Here is a 19,494-nt window from a genome sequence, read left to right on the forward strand (position 1 = left end):
TCCTTTTAAATTTTGAATCCTATTGGAGTTGAGTTTGAGTTAATTTATTGTTTTACTCTCTTTTGAAAGCTTAATTGATCATAATCTTTTTTTTTATTGATATTACTGAGAGAGTGTAGATGACTGCAAACATGGTGGCCCAGAGAATACTTTTATTTGCATTATATTTTTATTTTGAGGCTTGGATCTTTGCTGATAACATTAAATCAGTGTTTTATTTCTCACTTATGATCATTAATCAGACACTGAATTGATGTCCCGATTGTATCATATTTGCTTATGAAAACTGTACATAAAAAAAATTGTAGAAGCAGCTCTAATTTCAATCAATTCATTTTATTGTGGTATTTTTGTTTGTGTGCGCTTGTGTGTTGGTATGCATGTCGGTTTAATTTTTTTTTCTTTCCTCATAAATTGTAAAATGTAAAAAAAAAACTTTAAATATATTAAAATCTGTTTATAAAACCCCAAAATAATATATATTGTGTTTCTTGTTGAGTTCAAGTCAGGTCAGCGTGTGCTGTGTAATGTTGTTTTTCTGGATCTTACACAGGGATCCACATTTTGAACAAAACAATTTACATTACTTTTCCAGTTACTTGGATTCCTGGATAATGATTTTTAAAAAGCAATAAATAGTTTGCACTCACGAAAAAACAATATAGTCAATATTTTAGAACCGAGCACAACCTGAAGCATGTGTGTTCACTATAAATATTTTCATGACTTTCCAGGCCTTAAGACCCTCTTAAAATTCCCTAATATTTCCAGGTTTACCATGACTACAGGAACCCTCTTACAGACATGATAAACACACGGAGAGCAATGCAGCTGCTCTGTTGTAAACAATACATTTAGTCTACACTATAAACAATTATTTCAGACATTGTAAACAATAGACACTTTTTCAACAATAACAGATATGTATAGCCTACAGAAACTGTTAGGGGTCAAGGGACTTGAATGCGTATTTTGCACTTTAGCAATAGTAAAGATTGTCAATTCTGAGTTGTGAAGATAACGGGCTCACAAGGGATACTGTTTATTGAATTATGATTAGTTTTTAAGTTATTGACTGCCATATAATATTTATCACGTCATATATATTTATCATCTAATATTATTCAGTTTTGTATTTAATACACATTCATTGTTTAATGTCTGTGTGGTAGATAATAGTAGAACATACTTTTGAGTTGCAGGTTAATTAAAAAGCAGATTTTCTGCATATTTCAGTATTTTTTCGCGGTTGGCTACTGATAAATATAATCATAACAGTTAGCGCCTTTTCATTATCTCAAGCCTTTGTCTGGTCGCATGCGCTCGGTGGTCTTGTAGGCGCCACTCTGACAGAAAACTACAAATCCCAGGAGCCAACGCGGTGTTCCGGTGACAGACAGCCAATCAGAAGCGCCCCGGAGTGGCAGCTGGGCGGGCGAGCGCGGTGGGAAGCCGCTATCGTTGCAGTATGGCGGACGATGGGGACGGTAGGAGTGCAGCGGCGGACACTAGCGGCGGGCAGGGCACGACGGAGGAGTTGGATCCGGGGGCCGGTCTCGGTATAAGCGGCATGCTGCTCGATCTCAGCGTTCTGGTGCTCCTGCTGGCCGCGTGTTACGTGGTTTACGCGCGGTGGTGGCGGAGGGCGGGCGCGGACGCGGGCCGGGGCAGCGAGGCCTCGCCGCTTCCCAAGATGAGGAGACGCGACTTCACCCTGCAGCAGCTGCGCGAGTACGACGGCGTGCAGAACCCGCGCATCCTCATGGCAGTCAATACAAAGATCTTCGACGTGACCAGCGGCAAAAAGTTTTACGGACGCGGTAAGGAGAGCGCAGGGCTCAGGCTCACACCCACATTCAGCGGGGGTTTTTAACTTCAGCAGTGGAGAAGGTACTAACGTTAGTATCCAGTAAGCAAAGTCTACTAAAGCTGGAATACCTACTTGTAACTACTGGATAATAAACACCTTATTAATATTCTCGGTAGCACTTTATTTAACAGTTTGCCTATTACACGTTACTATAGCAGTAACTGTACATTATGCTTAATTACAAGCGACTAACCACAAACCATAACCATATAGTAAGTGTATGTGGTTATTAATATTACACAGTACTTATTTATGTGACTATAATGTAACAAGGAGATCTTAAAATAAAGTAACCGTTTTGTTTTATTTACTAAAACTGGAAGTGCTAGCAACAATTGGAATAGGCTACATACTGGTCTCAAGTGAATATTTCAGTTTTGGCCATCTTTAACTAACGTAGTAATAATGGAATAGTTACAAGTCACAACTGGATACTAGTGTTTTATTCCAGCAGTGACTAGTATCTGTTGAATAAGTACTAGTGGCTAATTGTATAGATATTAATCAATAATGAAGTACTAACATCTAACGAGTAGTTACTAATGAAATAGTGAAGGATACGGTTAGATTACTGACAGCACTTTGTTTTGTTGTCCTTTTTACATGTACTTGCTGTAGTAATAATAAGAAATTATGCATAATTTTAAGCAGCTAAACCTATAGTAAGTAAATGTTAATCAATATTACTCGTAATGGTTAGTTTAAAAAAAACAATAACAGCTTGCCATAGAATAATAGCTTTTGTGGCAACCAGCTTATACTCTGGTCAGAGAAAAGCTAATACTGGTAAACACTGGTCAGGGTAAAGTCACACAAAGCCTCTTTCTCCTATAAACCCCTGCTGTGATGATGCACAGGGTGGTCTGATGTCTTATCAGAGTTTGCCAGCCACTTGACGGGCCCGTTCTGTCTCATTCATAACTGCGGTCACCTTTCTTCCGCTCTGTTTTGCATTGGTGAACTCTTTCCCAGGCTTCAACCTGTCATGTCAGTGCATTTTTGAATGAGAACCATGTGTGAGTGACGTGGACATATGGGGTGAGAGCCATGTGCTGGCACACCCATCAGGTATGCACTGTACAGGTAGAGGCGCTGTACCATGCAATAATCAATATGCTTATTTTAAACATGTAACGCTAACAGCTTGATTTGCTATGATGAATATTAGGTCAGCTAAGTTTAGCAGTGGCCTTGGTTAAGAAATCAAGCACCGAGCCTCATTCCTTCCTCCCTCCCCTGCAGGGAAACGCTTGTTTCTTTCCCCTGTACTTTAAGGGCAGTTTACAGGCTTTGCAAAACAGCTGTTTGCTACACAGAATACTTGAAATATTTGCTCTCGAAGCCAGAACAGCAGTCTTTTGTCTGTCTGGAGTCTATTTTTGGAGACCCAGGTCAGAAGTGAAACCAAGAATGCACATAAAACTGTACCAGGATCATCACAGCCGTTGATTGCATTTACCAAGTTTTGATTCACAGTTCAAACTAGAGCCTCTGATTGGGCCTCTCATCTCCCTCAGCTATATTTGTATATGAGATATGTTATCTGACCATCTGTGGCGTTTATAGGGGAGCATGGGGCGTTCAAGGTGTGGTGTCAGCAGTAGACCAGACTCTGACCAGTTCGTCATTCATTTAGATGCCTGTAGTTCTGTGTGGCATATTGCACCATTCCACCCAGACAGAATATGAGATCAGCTTTATTTACCTGTTGCTGCATTCATTTATAACCTGATGAGACTATAGCATAGGTTTGTACTTTGTAGGCAGACGTGGTGTCTTATCACTCGACCATAGGGCAGCTTGTTCTTTTTGGTCAATGTTTTTCTGGACCTGCTTGTTTCTTCTAAGACTATTATTGCTCAACCGCTGAAAAAATGAGTATGTGTTTGTGAGCTAACTGGCTTTTGCACATGGAGATCAGATGATAAACCAAAATAAGAAGTATCAAAAGATGGCTTTCTGATCGCCCCTTCTATTGCCTTCTGTTATGAATAAACAATGACTAAAGCTCAGTCTCTCTATCAAGTAAGAGAACAGAAGAAACTACACATGCCAGAGCAGCCTAGTCATCATCAGACCTGATCTGGAAGGCTTTTGGCAGTCATATTATTTATGAATCATGGATTCTAGTTCCTGTTCAAGAGGTTATAAAGTAAAACTCTGAATGCAGCAAGTATTAGAGACGTGTCTGTCCTCTTATCTTCTCATTTTATCCCATCAGTTCATTTGTTTGTTTTGATTATGGACTGAAGTTCATCAGTCTGTCGTGCTCATCTGTCACGTTTCAGGTTTGGGAGGAAAGGTGTGGCCTGAGCGGTTTGTGCACAGCTGGAGTTGGTTCTTGTTGGTGCGGTATAGGCTTTGTCCACACTAATACGTTTTCGTTTGAAACCGCATCTTTTTCTCTCCATTTTGGCCTTCTGTTCACACCAACACAGCATTTTTGTCAGGAAAAACAGCTTTTTGAAAACACTCTCCAAAGTGGATAAATTTGAAAACGCCATTTTTTACACTGTAGTGTGGACTGTGAAAACGGAGGGTTTTGAAAACAATATCACATGTTTAGTCATGTGACGCATATTGTACCAATAGATATCTATGTTTATACGGGTATTATTGTGTCTGTTATGTGCTATTCACGTTTTTGTACACTCTTCATATTACAGTCCTGCAAAGATGACAGAAAATTTACTCACATATTGCTGTCCTGCGGCAAAACATGAGAGCAGTTGCATTTCAGATCAAACATATAATGGTGAGTGAGCGTGACCTGGACATGTCAGGTGAATGATGAGATTTTCGTGAATAAAACGATCCTACAGGAAGAATTGCATGAAAACGTATTGCCCCGGTTTCACAGACAAGGCTTAAAGCTAGTCCCAGACTAAAATGCATGTTTGAGCTGTCTCAACTGAAAATATGTTGCTCTGACATATCTTAAAATATGTCAGTGCCATTCTACTGTCTCAGGATGCAATGTAACATTTTCTTCTAAGGCATTTTTATAAAAGCTGCATAAATATCAATATTGGGCCATTTATGTCTGTTCCGTCTGTATCATCATATGAGCTTTTATGAGGTTTTACACATGCACAGCAAGGCGAATTTAACGTTTTCTGATGTTTCAGTGTGGATGAGAAACTTTTGGAAAACACTAGTGTGGAAGGAGAGCATTTTTCAAATGTTTCCGGATTAATGTAGACGTAGCCATAGTGTATTTTAATGGCACCTTACATTAATTTCCTTACTCGGTGCAGTGTGTTGTTCACAGAATCTCTCACAGCTGTTTTGGAGTACCTGTTTGTTTACCTGCATTCCTCTGGTTTGCGTGAGCGGCTCCATTCATCTCAGCTGTTTGGTTGTTTTTGAGAGGACAATCCACTTTGGTTTCAGCTTGTCTGGGATTGTCTGACCCACTGACTCTACAACTGTTTTCTTTTACTAGGTTCATAGCAGAGTTTTGTTTTGATTGCATTTCAGTTGGGCTCTTACTACTGCTAGTAGTAGTAGTAAAAATAATAGTACTAATTTATACTAATTATTGTTAGTAGTAATTATTAATTGTTATTTATTATTCATTATGAATAATACATAAGTACTGTTATTTTAAACACTTGACATAATTTACCTTAATTAATAATTATTTTACTTTTTTACTATTTTACTTATTTTCAGACAGTCCAATAATTAAGTGATTATTTTTTTTTTTTACATTTTAACGTAGGAGGGCTAATTAGCTTAATTATATTTTTGTTTAATGTGTAGTTGTTGTTATTTTAATTTCACAAATTTATTTCAGATCAGACAATAATTGATGAATCCCTGGCAGTATTGCATTTTCAGTTCTGGTTATTGTATCTGTAATGTGCAGAAGTTCCTAAATTTGTCTTGCTGACCTTTATGCTCACAGTTATGTCTGTTGTTCCAGAGGGCCCCTACGGGATCTTTGCGGGACGTGATGCTTCTCGGGGTTTGGCAACATTCTGCCTGGAGAAGGATGCATTACGAGACGAGTACGATGATCTTTCAGACCTGAATGCTGTACAGATGGAAAGCGTTCGAGAATGGGAGATGCAGTTCATGGGTAAGCAGGAGAATTCCACTGTGAATTCAGAAAGAAAACATATAATTTGCCCAAAAATCTAATCATGTCTGAAAGGTTTTATTGGCCTTTCGGGTAATTGCAGGTAGGAAAGTTGTGCATGTTAGGTAGGTAGGTAGTTTTCACTCCTCCTGGTCCACAAGCTCTGCATGTTGTTCCTGTTGTGCTGGTTAGGGCTGATCTGTACATTTACTGTAATCACACAGCTGATGTAGGAATGGGGTACTGGGCAAATTCTCTAGATGATGAGTGACCGTTTTCTTGAATTGTCCTGTTCACTCTAGATCAGAGAGCTGGAGAGCTATAAAAAATGTATGGCCATATATCAGTGTTTACTGCACCATTATTCAGCGGGGATGTGTCAGACGGTCTCAGTTAAATGAGATAAGATAAAAAGACTGGGTAGTTGGTACCATGAAACAAAGTCAAGAAAAGACTTCTTTTTATTGCATTGTCTTCAATAGCTGCACTCAAAAACGAATGTCACTTATGAATCACACAAATGATTCTTGGATGAGATGAGGGGGTCCCCTTAATGTACTTATATATGTATGTATGTATGAGTGTGTGTGTGTGTGTGTGTGTTGGGGAGAGTGACTCTTGTTCTATAGCCATATACAATAAGGTTTATACTTGACTAATCTAGATTGGTTGATTCAGTGTAAAACAGTCTCATATCTGTTTGTGTTGCTGTGTGCGATGAGGAAATGTGAGATAAACAGCTTGACTTCCCTGTCACCGCCTGTGGGGAAAATCAGGCATGTAATATAATAGATTAATGCTGCTTATAAGTTACTCTGGTGATAAAGCACACTATTTTTTCACTCTGCTTGTTTGCGTTGTTGCTACCAGAGGTGAATTCATGGTGAACACCTTATAAGAACCCTCAAAAAATAATTGAATAAACATTTAGTATAAAATTTGCTAAAATATATATATTTATATATATTTTTTTTACTGGCTGTCAAAGGAAACAGTTTTACTTGTATAATATAATTGTAATAATATTTAGATTTTTTTATATATTTTTTTTTTTTTAGTTTTTTGTTTTAATTTAAGTTTGAGTAATTTTATGTGCTCAATTTTATTAGGTTTAGGTAAGTACTTTAACTTAAACTTCAATTAGTTACCAAAGCTGCATTTTTTTTTTTTTTTTTTTTTTTTTTTTTTCATTTTAATATTTATATTTATATTTTATTTATGCTTTATTTCAAATAACAAATTATTTTTAATAGTTTTAGTTTAGTTGTAGTTAACAATAACACTGATGGAGAAAGATGGTCTGTGCAGCAAGATGTTTTACAACCAACAGAATCTAGCAGGTTCATGCTTACTTCTCCCTAGTTGTTACTACCAAAGTTCAATGTCCAAATAAGAGTCCTTCCAAAATTTGTGCACAAGATAAATATGCACACAATATGCATGAACAAGAAATAACATAAATGCAATTTTATATGAAAATAGTTTTAATTCTTTTTCCACTTGTTCCTCCTCTCTCTCAGAGAAATATGACTACGTTGGCCGTTTGTTGAAGCCAGGAGATGAGCCGTCTGAGTACACAGATGAAGAGGACATGAAGGATCATCAAAAACACGAATGATCTGCTGAAGCATCCACAGCAGCTGAAGCCCAGGACTGAGAAGGCCACCATCCAGAATAGTTAAACCCCAGCAAGAAAACCCCTCAGAATCTGCCCTTTACCTCGATCGTACCATGTTCCCACTACTGCTCCACCACAGAGATAAACGCATCTGTCTGAAAGCCCCCTGCTGTTCTGACTGTTCTTCTACCAAAAAAGACCAATAGCCTGTCAGAGTTTCCTGTACTCTTCTTGTCTGTTCTTGATACCTTCTCTTTAATCCAGCTCCTTGACCCTCAGTCTTCCTGTCCCACCTAAACACTCAATTTATACCATCAAACACTATACCATAAACCACCAGGCCTACACCCTAAATGGTCAGTCATACAGTCTAAACCCCTAAACCTTCCGTCGTTTACCCTACAGTCCAATGGAAAGTGGAGCGCACCTGAGGCTTTTATAGCATCCTGCACATTTGCGCGTTCAGACTTGGACTGACAATGTGAAGAGATGAATAAAAAGGAGAAAGGAGGAAACACTGAATACACATACATTTTTATTCACTTAAATTTCCTTTGTGGACTTCACCGTTCATGACCTCAAAGGTCACGTACATCGAGCGGGGCAGATGCCTGGAGTTCAGTACACAACAGGTTAAAAATCGCAACTGGGGTCTCTCTTAATTATTTTTGTTTCCATTTAAGTTAGTTTTGTTGTTGTGTGTGTAATTATTGTACCACAACACACGTCTCAAACACTTCTCAAGCATTTAAATCTCATGCTTATTCGTCGACTGTGAGAATGTTGTCGTTTTAAATCAAAGTAAATGTAGAGTGGATATGGTAACCAATCCAAAAGCCAGATTGTCTGCCTTCAGCCAATCAATCCAAAGCTTGGGAGGGTCTGGGGTGGGTGGGTGCTCTTAGCAATTTTTGTATTGTATGCACCACTAGTGTGTAGCGATTTTTGTCACAATGCGATTGTAAAACATTCGGGATGGGAAATGTTTGTGGGGGGAGGGTATCCGTTAGCATTCTCGCCATAAAACTGTCGTTTTATTTGTACTATGTAAATCTGAACAGCTGGTTGGGATGCAAAGGGAAGATCAGTATGGTAGTTTAATTGGATCAACTTGTCTACTCATTGGTCAACAGAACTCTCCCTTCCCCTGTTAATGAAACCGTCAGCGTAGTTATTGTGCCTTATTTCCATTTAATTTACTACAGAACAGTCGAGAGATGTAGAAGGAGACAGGTATGAGAAAACGCAAAGATAAAACATGTTCTGCTCTGCCCTTTCCACAATACATACTCTTAGGAGGTTTTTCGAAAGCCAAGGCATCTTTCCCCTCCATTTCCTCACAGTTCGTACGACGAGGTGTGCTCGCGTCTGTGAGCGAATCCGACACGAGAGGCTCGACCACCATTATCGTGACCTTGTACATAGACTTTATGAGCTATTTCAGTGTTACTGCCATATCTGCGCTGTTATTAAACCCCACGCACTGCTGTGTTGTACTGGCCAAAAGATCCATTGCTCTTTCTCTGTTTCCATCTCTTTTTCCCCTCTTTTTTTTTTGTTTTGTTTTTTTCTGCTGAATTTATTTTTAATTGTGGGTAATTTTCAAATCCACCCTTAAGTGTTATATTTTGTTTTTCTTCTGGAGAGGGGAACTATGAGTTTGGAAGAATACTTTGTCTTTGCTGAGGGGAGGGGGATGAGGCACAATTCAAAAATTGTGGATTCTGTAAATATGTGTATCATTTTATTAAAGCATGTGCAGCAAACAGTGAGGTAATGCTGGCTCTCACGTCATGTATTTAAATGGAGTTTGCAAGGATGTGTGTGCGTGTGCACTCGGGGGGGAGGATGAGAACGTGTTGTTGCAGAAATAAATGCATTTGGTTAATAACTACTGTTATCCTCTCTGCCCCTCTGTGTCATCTTAAGTGCCAAAATAGGCTTTGTTTCTCACAAAGGGCATTATTTCAAATAAAAAAAACTATAAAAGTGGCAGCTGACACGGTAAACACTGAAATGTAAAGTGTTGAGAAAACACTAGGTTGATTTGTTTACTAAATGTACTTTAATGGATCGTGCCATTCTACCACTAAATTTATTGGGAGTTTTGGACTTGTTAAAAGATTTTGCACTTTCATAGTAAAGCATTTAGCTTGTGTGAAGGAATAGGGGAGGAAATTTGTGCTTGGTTGAGGTATTTGTCATGTTCCAGTTATAGTTACTGAGAGTGCATATGCAAAAATAGCACAGAGTAATAGCAATAGTTTGTCCAGATCATTTTTATGGATTTGCAGACTTAAATATATTTTCAAGTATGATATAGCAGTGTGAAATGTCACACAATCGTGTTAGAGCTGAAAAGAGTTTACTCAAGGTAATTTATCAATACTGTGTGTGCATCTCGCATCCCAATTTACACAATCAGCAATGAAACAAAACCATTGTTTCAAATCATTGCAGTTGTGAGTTTACAGTTTCACAGCACAGATAGTTTTGTTGCATAATTCCAAATAAATTGATTCTAAATTATAATCCACAAAATGTGCAGGAGTTTCACAAAAGATGAAATCGATTCAAATAAAATGGAATGTGCAAGTAAAAAAATATTCACAAATGAGTCTGGAATTTAGCTCACCCGGTTTGTTACATTAAATGTAGCACTATCTTTTTGCAGTACTTTTTGGACTGTCTTAAATGAATGTCTGTTATTTGTTTTTATATACAGTATCTCACAGAAGTGAGTACACCCCTCACATTTTTGTAAATATTTAATTATATCTTTTCATGTGACAACACTGAAGAAATGACACTTTGCTACAATGTAACAACAATGTATAACAGTGTAAATTTGCTGTCCCCTCAAAATAACTCAACACACAGCCATTAATGTCTAAACCGCTGGCCACAAAAGTGAGTACACCCCTAAGTGAAAATGTCCAAATTGGGCCCAAAGTGTCAATATTTTGTGTGGCCACCATTATTTTCCAGCACTGAATTTGGACATTTTCACTTTGGGGTGTACTCACTTTTGTGGCCAGTGGTTTAGACATTAATGGCTGTGTGTTGAGTTATTTTGAGGGGACAGCAAATGTACACTGTTATACAAGCTGTACACTCACTACTTTACATTGTAGCAAAGTGTCATTTCTTCAGTGTTGTCACATGAAAAGATATAATAAAATATTTACAAAAATGTGAGGGGTGTACTCACTTCTGTGAGATACTGTGTATATACATATATATAAGAGGGACTTGCTGTGGTCAATCTCAGATTTTTGATAGCCATTGCTAATGCTATAGTAGTGTTGTCTTTCCACTAAAAATTATCACTTTCTGGATGATGATTTTATTAAGGACTTTATTTTTTCGTTAAACAAAAAATACAAAACTAACAGCATAGTGATTGAAAGCGTTCGGCATTAACCGCCAGATGTCACTGAAACCCTAATGGTTCTCTGACAGAGGTATGTAGCAGTGATGGGATGTCCGAGTCAATTCCGCGAATCAGTTCTTTCCAACGGTTCGTTCTGACCGGTTCAAAATTCCAGTGATTCTTTCACGTCACATCGTCGTTTGTGACATATATCGGCGGTTCGGCGTGTCATTGTACATGCTCTAAAACGTTCCAGTAAAGCCATATATAGGCACTTATGTATCTTATGTGTATTTTGGTTTTCAGTCAAATGGCCCAGCCGGAGCCGCTCTGACCGATTCAATCGTGAATGAATTGTTCAAACTGTGAACTGGGTTCAGGAATCGGACATCGCTATAGAACATTTAGTAGAACATTTCGCGAACGGTGCTTTATTTTGCATGAGATGACTGTTAGAGTAGAGTCGAATTTGGAGTAGAATTGTCTAGAACAGAATTGCATATCAAACCGGCAGTTTTTGTTGGGTAAGTTTGGTTTTCTTATAAACACTACAGTGCTTAAGCATAGAGTTGTGCGAGCAGGTTTTAGACTGCATTTGTCGATATCTTGCTGCTTTATACAAAATATCTGCGATCGACTCGTATTATTTTCACAACACTGTGGTCAATGCATCATCATCGTGCATATCTGTACATGTTCTCGTGGGAAGATTACTTGAATGATTTTGTGGTTGGTTGCACAATACATTGTTTCACTGTGACCGGCTGTGTGAAAGATTCAGATGAACCTCATTTGAGAGGGAAAATGCATACAAACTGGTAATGTAAATATAAAATGCAGAATTGTTTAAAAATGTTCTTTTTGGGAAAGTCTGGACCAGTAGCTGATGATGACTTCAGCTTTTGTGTCTTCTCAATCGTCCATATTTTTATTTAATGCATAAATAGAGTTGAGGCAAAGAATGCAAAACAGAACATAAGACGTTTTATAGCATTTTCTGCATATGCCTATATGATTTTTTTCCCTTTGAAAAGGCACTGCACAGGCTAAGTGGTTAAAGTGTAATATCAAGAAATTTAGGATCTTCCAACACTAACTTATACTGACTACTTTGATATTTCACATTCGCTTGACTTTTACAGGAGGGACGTTTCTCATCATGGCTGAGCATTTATCCCAGAGTGAACTGGACTATCCTTTTAAGCTTTTGGAATATTTCAATGGATTCAGGATCTCCAAGGTCTGTGTTTTATGAGAGACTCGTACTGAATTCCTTAACGTCTCTATAATAGAGTGTTTATCAAAATGAGTGCATGAATATCAATCAGTCAATTGATATAAATCAGTACTTCTGTGATACTTCCTTTTTGATGTGGAATCGCCTGAGGCATTTTTAGCAGACCGTTTTAATAATGTGTTTACCACACGTGACATTTATTGTTGGATTATGAGTAAATGTTTTATGTGAGAACATCTATTGTTTGTGGCATGTCCCCCCTTTGTCTTTTTTACCTCTGTGGCCACCAGGGCTGATTTCGCCTCTGGCAGGACAGGCCTATAACTTATTAAAAGCCACTGAGGCAAACACTGAGATGACTCAGGAGTTTTGTTATCCCAGAATACCCAGAAATGATTCTGCATGAACTGAATTAGATAATAGAATAGAATAGAATTCACAAGAATAATTTTACAATTATTATGCACAGAGTTTTGCACTGTCAATTTACTATAAACCACAGGAGGCAAAAAAGTAATTAAAATTGTGAATAAATTATAAAACAAAAGTCATATCATCTAAAATATTACATTCCTTTGTACCTTTATACCTTTATATCTTTCAGTATACTTGAACATTAATATGAATTTTAACCTAAAATCATGTTCATGGGCTGATGTAATTTATACTAGCGTTTACTTAGGGTTTCTCCTGGAGAAATATATTGAATGTAGTTTTAGTCCAAAAAAATCACACTGCAAAAATCCTGTTCAGTCACAGATAACAGATATTTGTCTTGATTTCCAGATTTAAAGAAACAAAGATACTTTTATTCAGCAAGGATGCATTAAATTGGTCAAATGCGACAGTAAAGAAATGGATGATGTTATAAAAGATTTCTATTTAAAATAAATACTGTTCTTTTTAATTTTCTATTTGTCAAAGAATCCTAAAACAATGTATGACCATTTCCTCAGCTGTATTAAATATTATATATTAAGCTGTTTTCAACATTGATAATAAGAAGTGTTTATTGAGCACCAAATCAGCATATTAGAATGATTTCTGAAGGATCATGTGACACTGAAGGCCGGAGTAATGATGCTGAAAATCCAGCTTTGCCATCACAGAATAACAGTATCTAAAAACAGAAAACATTTTTTAACTGTAATAATATTACACAATATTACTTTACCTTTGGGTTTTTCCTGGAGAAATATAGTGGCTGTATAGCGTACATCAGTAAAAAAGTTTTGTCTTGTTGTCTAATTAAAATATCCTAACAAGAAGGAAAACAAGACATTATTTTTGTGAAAATGGCTTCAGTTAGAAAAGCAAGCATATTTATTCAGTTACAAGTTGCATTAAGTGCATGTAACCCTTTAAAAGAAATGACATGTAATTTGATGTAATGTAGTTATTTACATACTGTAAATAACATAAGTTCTCACTGACATTTTTTCTTTTAATATCCTGAATCACTGCTCTCCTCCAGGCAATATTTTCAGCTTGTGAGTTAGGGGTGTTTGACCTCCTCCTCCAGTCCCAAAAGCCCATGAGCGCAGTTGAAGTGGCGCAGAAGCTTGGCACCAGTGAAGATGGTATAGAGCGTTTACTGGATGTTTTGGTTGCCATTGAGATTGTGGATGTGGAAGTGGTACAGGGAACAGGTGAGCTGCTTAACTATTTTATATTCCTCCACAAATAGCTGGAAGTTACCTTGATTGCTCTATTATGTAAAGGTGATAAATGTAAGTATCTGTTTGTTCATAAAATCATCCATCTCTTGTGTCTAGATTATTATTAAAATATCCTCCAAGTCTCCAAACTTTTACTCGTCTTCTCTCATAGCTTTTTACAGCAGTACAGATGTTGCTAATCTATACCTGGCCAAGACCAGCCCCAAATCTCTACATGATTTGATCATTTATAACTCTCAGACCATCTACCCACTCTGGAACAATCTGGTAGATGCTGTTAGGTAGGCATCGCCGTTTTTATCATCCATTAACAACTGAGAAACACTTGATCCCTGGCCACTTTAAAATCCTTTTTCTGTGACAAATGTTTCATTGTAGTGATTTTTAGATACATCAGGATTTGTGTTTTATTGAGTAAGAAAAATGGTATAATCAAAATATCTGAAACCTTTCAGGGAAGGAAAGAACCAGAATGAGAAAACTTTTGGCCTCCCATCTGAAGAGATCTTTTCTGCCATATACAGGTTTGTGTGATCAGTTTTATATAATATTAGCAGTACCGACTGGGTGAATGTTATTGTTGTCCCTAGACGTCACTAGATTAAAAGGCCTTTCTTTGACTCCAGTGATGCAGTCTTAAGCGCTTATCTTCTGGTGCAGTGTAATTCTAGGTCATGGACTTTAAACCAATACAAATTTGAGGCTTTATGACAGGCTGTTCCCACGTCTGGAGGGGTGGTGTGTGTGTGTGCTATATATAAGCCGACTATTATGTGTGTATGTGAAAGAATGACTTGTGTTATTGTATGTATGTTTTGAAATCATTGGGGTTTTTGTGATGGTGTGAGAGTGTGTGTGTGTGTGTGTGTGTGAACGCATCTCACGCTCTAGTAATTTGGGTGCATGGGAGTTATGTGGAGATGTGTATTCCGTTTTTATCATTTTTATTTTGTATTCATTTTACCCATAATTCTATTACATTTAATTTTATACCCATAATGTTTTTACTTTTTAAGATTGTGCTTCTGTTTAAAGTCAGTTCATATGTTATCAGAGAAGTAGTATGTGTCAGTATTATGTTTTTTTACCCTAACTTTCATCTGAATCCATGTGGAAAAGATCCTTTTTTTTTTTTTTACCAAAAATCTGTGCTGATGTCATTTATAATACATTTATACCAGTGGGTTTCTCCTGGAGAAATGTAGTGTATGTAGTATTAGTCCAAAAATTCTACTCAGTCACAGATATCAGTTATCAAAATCTTTGTATTGTTTTCCAGATTTGTATAGTAAAGGAATTAATACTTTTATTCAGCAAAGACACATTAAAGGGGTGGTTGATTGCGATTTCACTTTTTTAACGTTAGTTAGTGTGTTATGTTGCTGTTTGAGCATAAACAATATCTGCAAAGTTACGAAGCTGAAAGTTCAATGCAAACGGAGATATCATCTTTTAAAATTCTGGCAGTTTAATGCCTACAAAAACGGCTGGTAGGGACTACAACAAGTTACTTCCCGGGTTCGTGATGTAACAAACCCAGATAAACCCCGCCCTCGGGAAAAGGCAGCAAAGGGGGCGAGGCCATGCTGCGCTGGTTTAGAGAAGAGGAAGAGAAAACTAGAGGTGCACGTAAAAATCTATTCATATATGAGCAGAAACATGGATGTGCGTGCAGTTGCCGTACTGTATTAAAGCTTTAATCAGGATAAATCCGTACATTAAAAGTTAACATAATCAGTAGCATTTACAAATAACAGCGTATCTAAAAGTATGAGACAACAACAAACAAAAAACTTAGGCCTAGCATTAAAAGCCGTGCTTGCACAGGTTCTGCACGATCCTCTTCAATAATAGCCTCTCAATTGAGCTCAAACTGTGGTTTAGCCAATCACAACACACTGGGCTAGCTAACCAATCAGAGCCTATCGCCTATTTCTGAGGGCGGGGCTTCATAAAAGCAGGAAATGATCAACGCGTTTCTCAGAGAAGGGACAGAGCGGTGTGGAATAAAGGTAAATTATGTGAAAAATATACATTTATAATACATTTTTAAAAAACGAAGCATTAACACATGTTAGACTGCACCCCATAAACACAATCAAGCCTAGAAAAAAAAAACAGTGAACCACCCCTTTAAATGGATCAAAAGTGACCATACACCATTCAAACTCAAATCCATCTGCTGACACCGGTGCCAATGTTTTGTTTCAGGTCAGAAGAGGAGATGCTGAAGTTCATGGGTCTGATGAACTCTACATGGGTCATTGATGGTCATGACATAGTGACAGCATTTGATCTTTCTAGCTTCAAGACCGTCATAGATCTGGGAGGTGAGTATAAATGTTGTTTTGACTGTTTGCTTATTTATGACAGTTATTTGAGCTAAAAAATAAAAAGCTCACAATTGTAGAAAAAAATATTTTTTATAAATTATGCAAGAAGCAGTAGATTTGCAAGTCATGTAATTTTGAGATGCTTTGCAGGCTGCTCTGGTGCATTAGCGCGAGAGCTGGCTAAAGAGTATCCTTCCTCCACTGTCACGGTTCTGGATCTCCCGGCTGTGGTCCAGACTGCTCAGCGGCATTTCGCCCAGCAAGATGACACCATCTGTTTTCAAGAGGGTGCGTAATGACGCATTGTAACATTGTTAATGGTTCGCATTTGACAGATCCTCTGTCCTTCTAAACTTGTCAAAAACAACAATCAATCTAATGGCTGCCCAGACCACAGTACATTTTAAGTGCGTTGTGTTAATATAGTTAATGAAAACTGAAATAGAAACTTAATAAAAAACATTTTTCGTAACAAAAATATAAATAAAAACTAAAATATTCAGAAATGGCCTCAGATTAATGTTTTAGTTTCTTATATAATATATCATAAAACCATCTGCATTAAACATGGACACATTAAACACTTGATGGCAATAACACTGTCCTGATAAATTCAATGCCGTTTTTAAATTATACCAGTTAGCACATTAACTAAGAAAATTAAAAAAAATTAAAAAAATCTAGAAAACACACACAAAAAAAAAATACAATAAAATACTACATAACATTCAAATGTTTAGGGACAGTAAGTTTTTATTAGTTGTTTTTCAAAAGAAAATTGTATTCAGCAAGTATGCATTAATTTGATTAAAAGTGACATTGTTACAATAGATTTTTATGTATAACATTTATACTCATTACAACTTATTTATATCCTAACTCACACAGGATCATGTGAAACTAAAGACTGGAGTAATGGCTACTAAAAATTCAGCTTTGCCATTACAGGAATAAATGACATTTTAAAATATATTAAAATATAAATTTTATTTTAAATTGTAATAATATTTCAAAATATCACTGTTTTACTATATTTTTTTGATCAAATAAATGCAGCCTTGGTGAGCATAAGAGTCTTTAAAAAAAAATCTTACCAACCCCAAACTTTTCAACGGCAGTGTTGATGATGTGAAAACTAAACTAAATAAGATAAAAACTAAATAAAAAATTCATAACTCTAGTATGGCATTTCTCATCTATAAAACAATTAGGTATATGTTGTTCTGTATTTGTAGGGGATTTTTTTGAAGGAGAAATCCCTCCTGCAGATTTATACATTCTGGCCCGGATCATTCATGACTGGAAGGAGGACAAAAATCTCAAACTACTGAAGAAGATTCATACAGCATGTCATCCAGGTGAGAAAAGATGTCATTACCTGGTCAGTAATATTAATAAGTGGCCCTAAAATGATAGTTTTCAAAGCATTAACCATCTCTGTCTAGGTGGAGGCGTTCTGATCGCAGAGGCACTGTTATTTGAGAACCGCCGGGGTCCGACTATGGTTCAGATGTTTTCTCTGAACATGCTGGTCCAGACAGAAGGGAAGGAGCATCCACCCTCTCATTATACACGTCTACTCACTGACGCAGGATTCAGAGACGTGCAAGTCTGTCGGACCGGAAAATCATACGATGCTATTTTGGCTCTCAAATGAAAATGCACAAGTGTATTGTAAGCGTCGTCAGTAATCAGACCCCTTCTGCCTTATCTGCAGACACATCAGTGATCATGTTCATGCACATGTCAGGCATCTGTTGTTCCACCTTGGCTTGTTTTGTAAAGTTTTTTTCCAACACAGAGTGAGCACAGAGTGATCCTTATGATTCCTTCAAAAGACAGTTTGAGTACCAATTAGGTTTAGTTATTTGTGAACTTGACTCCCGAGGCCTACCAGATGTAGTCTGAGAAGGGGTGGGATGAGGAGCTGTTTTGGATTGGCCAGTGATGTGTCAAAATAAGCTCCTCCCTCTATCCCGTCTTGTGTATCTATGCAGTATGCACTGTGGTGTTGACACATGGTTAAGTGTGACCCCTAGTGGTTATTATAACTAACACAGTCAAAAAATAAAACAGCATTAGTTGATTTTTAACTAAAGATAGTCTAGTCTAGGGTGACCATACGTGCCATTTTCCCAGTACGCGTCCTGGCCAGGATTTCTATATTGCCTAAAATATCTAGGTTTTGACTTTGTTTGTGTGTGCAGACCGATCGGTGTGTGACATCAAAGTACCATACAGACGGTTATGCTTTCGAAACGCTCTCGAGGTACTTTGATGTCAAACACTGATCGGTCTGAGCCGTGCTGTTTTTAAGTCGAACACACCTAATATGTACGCGTAATTGCGTCGCTTTGACCGTAGATCCCACCTTCTCACACGCCATGATTGGTCCATTATGTACAATGCTTGCATGTTATTGGTCAAACTACTTTTCGATCATTACCTTCAGCAAGCATGAAAACAGGAAAACAAAGCCAAAACAAATCCTGGCCAGGACGCGTCCTTGGAAAATGGCACGTATGGTCACCCTAGTCTAGTCTATCTAAATATCAATTCCTGGCCTCGTTCGATTTAATTGTAACAACATGATTTTAGTCCTAATACAATTAATTTACCATCCTTCTACTGAAAAAAAGAATGCATTTTGGATTTTTTTTTAATGTATTGTGTATTTTTTTCTAGTGAAAACCTTGCACCACCCTTGATCTTGTGCCTCACATTTATACTTGTCCACCGAGAAAAAAAAAATCTAATAAAAGGAAACAATGACCCAAGTATTTTGTTGTGCATTGATCCCATGTGATTTGCAGCTTTTGTATTATGTACCTTTCCCAAAAGGTTCAGTTACTCTTGCAACTGGACTGATGTTTAAAATATTAAATATGTGACCCTGGACCACAAAACCAGTCATAAGTAGCACGGGTATATTTGTAACAATAGCCAACAATACATTTGTATGGGGTAAAAATTATCAAATTTTCTTTTATGCCAAAAATCATTCAGATATTAAGTAAAGATCATGTTCCATAAAGATATTTTGTAAATTTCCTACCGTAAATATATCAAAACGTAATTTCTGATTAGTAATATGCACTGCTAAGAACTGCGCTTAAATGCGATTTTCTCAAAAAAAACAACAAAAAAAATTTGTGCGCCCTCAGATTACAGATTTTCAAATAGTTGTATCTCGACCAAATATTGTCCTATCCTAACAAGCCATACATCAATGCTTTCAGATGATGTATAAATCTCAATTTCAAAAAATTGACCCTTATGACTGGTTTTAGTAATATGCAT

At 37.1% G+C, this 19,494-nt stretch overlaps 2 protein-coding genes across 4 annotated transcripts; both read left to right on the forward strand.

Annotated features, from left to right (window-relative positions):
- Positions 1-1,404: 1,404 nt before the first annotated feature.
- On the forward strand, positions 1,405-9,480 carry pgrmc2 (progesterone receptor membrane component 2). The gene is made up of 3 exons (XM_016529585.1): positions 1,405-1,820; positions 5,799-5,954; positions 7,475-9,480. The coding sequence occupies exons 1-3, from the start codon at positions 1,469-1,471 to the stop codon at positions 7,570-7,572; spliced, it is 606 nt and encodes a 201-aa protein (XP_016385071.1). The 5' UTR covers positions 1,405-1,468; the 3' UTR covers positions 7,573-9,480.
- Positions 9,481-11,149: 1,669 nt separating this feature from the next.
- asmt2 (acetylserotonin O-methyltransferase 2) lies at positions 11,150-18,237 on the forward strand. Of its 3 annotated transcripts, none has more exons than XM_016529528.1 (9): positions 11,150-11,469; positions 12,088-12,185; positions 13,657-13,831; positions 14,013-14,142; positions 14,317-14,385; positions 16,073-16,191; positions 16,345-16,482; positions 17,430-17,552; positions 17,640-18,237. In XM_016529528.1, the coding sequence occupies exons 2-9, from the start codon at positions 12,105-12,107 to the stop codon at positions 17,849-17,851; spliced, it is 1,047 nt and encodes a 348-aa protein (XP_016385014.1). In that variant the 5' UTR covers positions 11,150-11,469; positions 12,088-12,104; the 3' UTR covers positions 17,852-18,237. The 3 variants fall into 3 exon arrangements, with proteins under 3 accessions (XP_016385014.1, XP_016385034.1, XP_016385024.1); XM_016529548.1 differs by having other exon boundaries at positions 16,420-16,482; XM_016529538.1 differs by lacking the exon at positions 11,150-11,469 and adding an exon at positions 11,502-11,763.
- The last annotated feature ends 1,257 nt before the right edge of the window (positions 18,238-19,494 follow it).

The sequence above is a fragment of the Sinocyclocheilus rhinocerous genome, unplaced genomic scaffold, assembly GCF_001515625.1.
Source record: "Sinocyclocheilus rhinocerous isolate Xijiao unplaced genomic scaffold, SAMN03320098_v1.1 scaffold432, whole genome shotgun sequence".
Classification (NCBI taxonomy): domain Eukaryota; kingdom Metazoa; phylum Chordata; class Actinopteri; order Cypriniformes; family Cyprinidae; genus Sinocyclocheilus; species Sinocyclocheilus rhinocerous.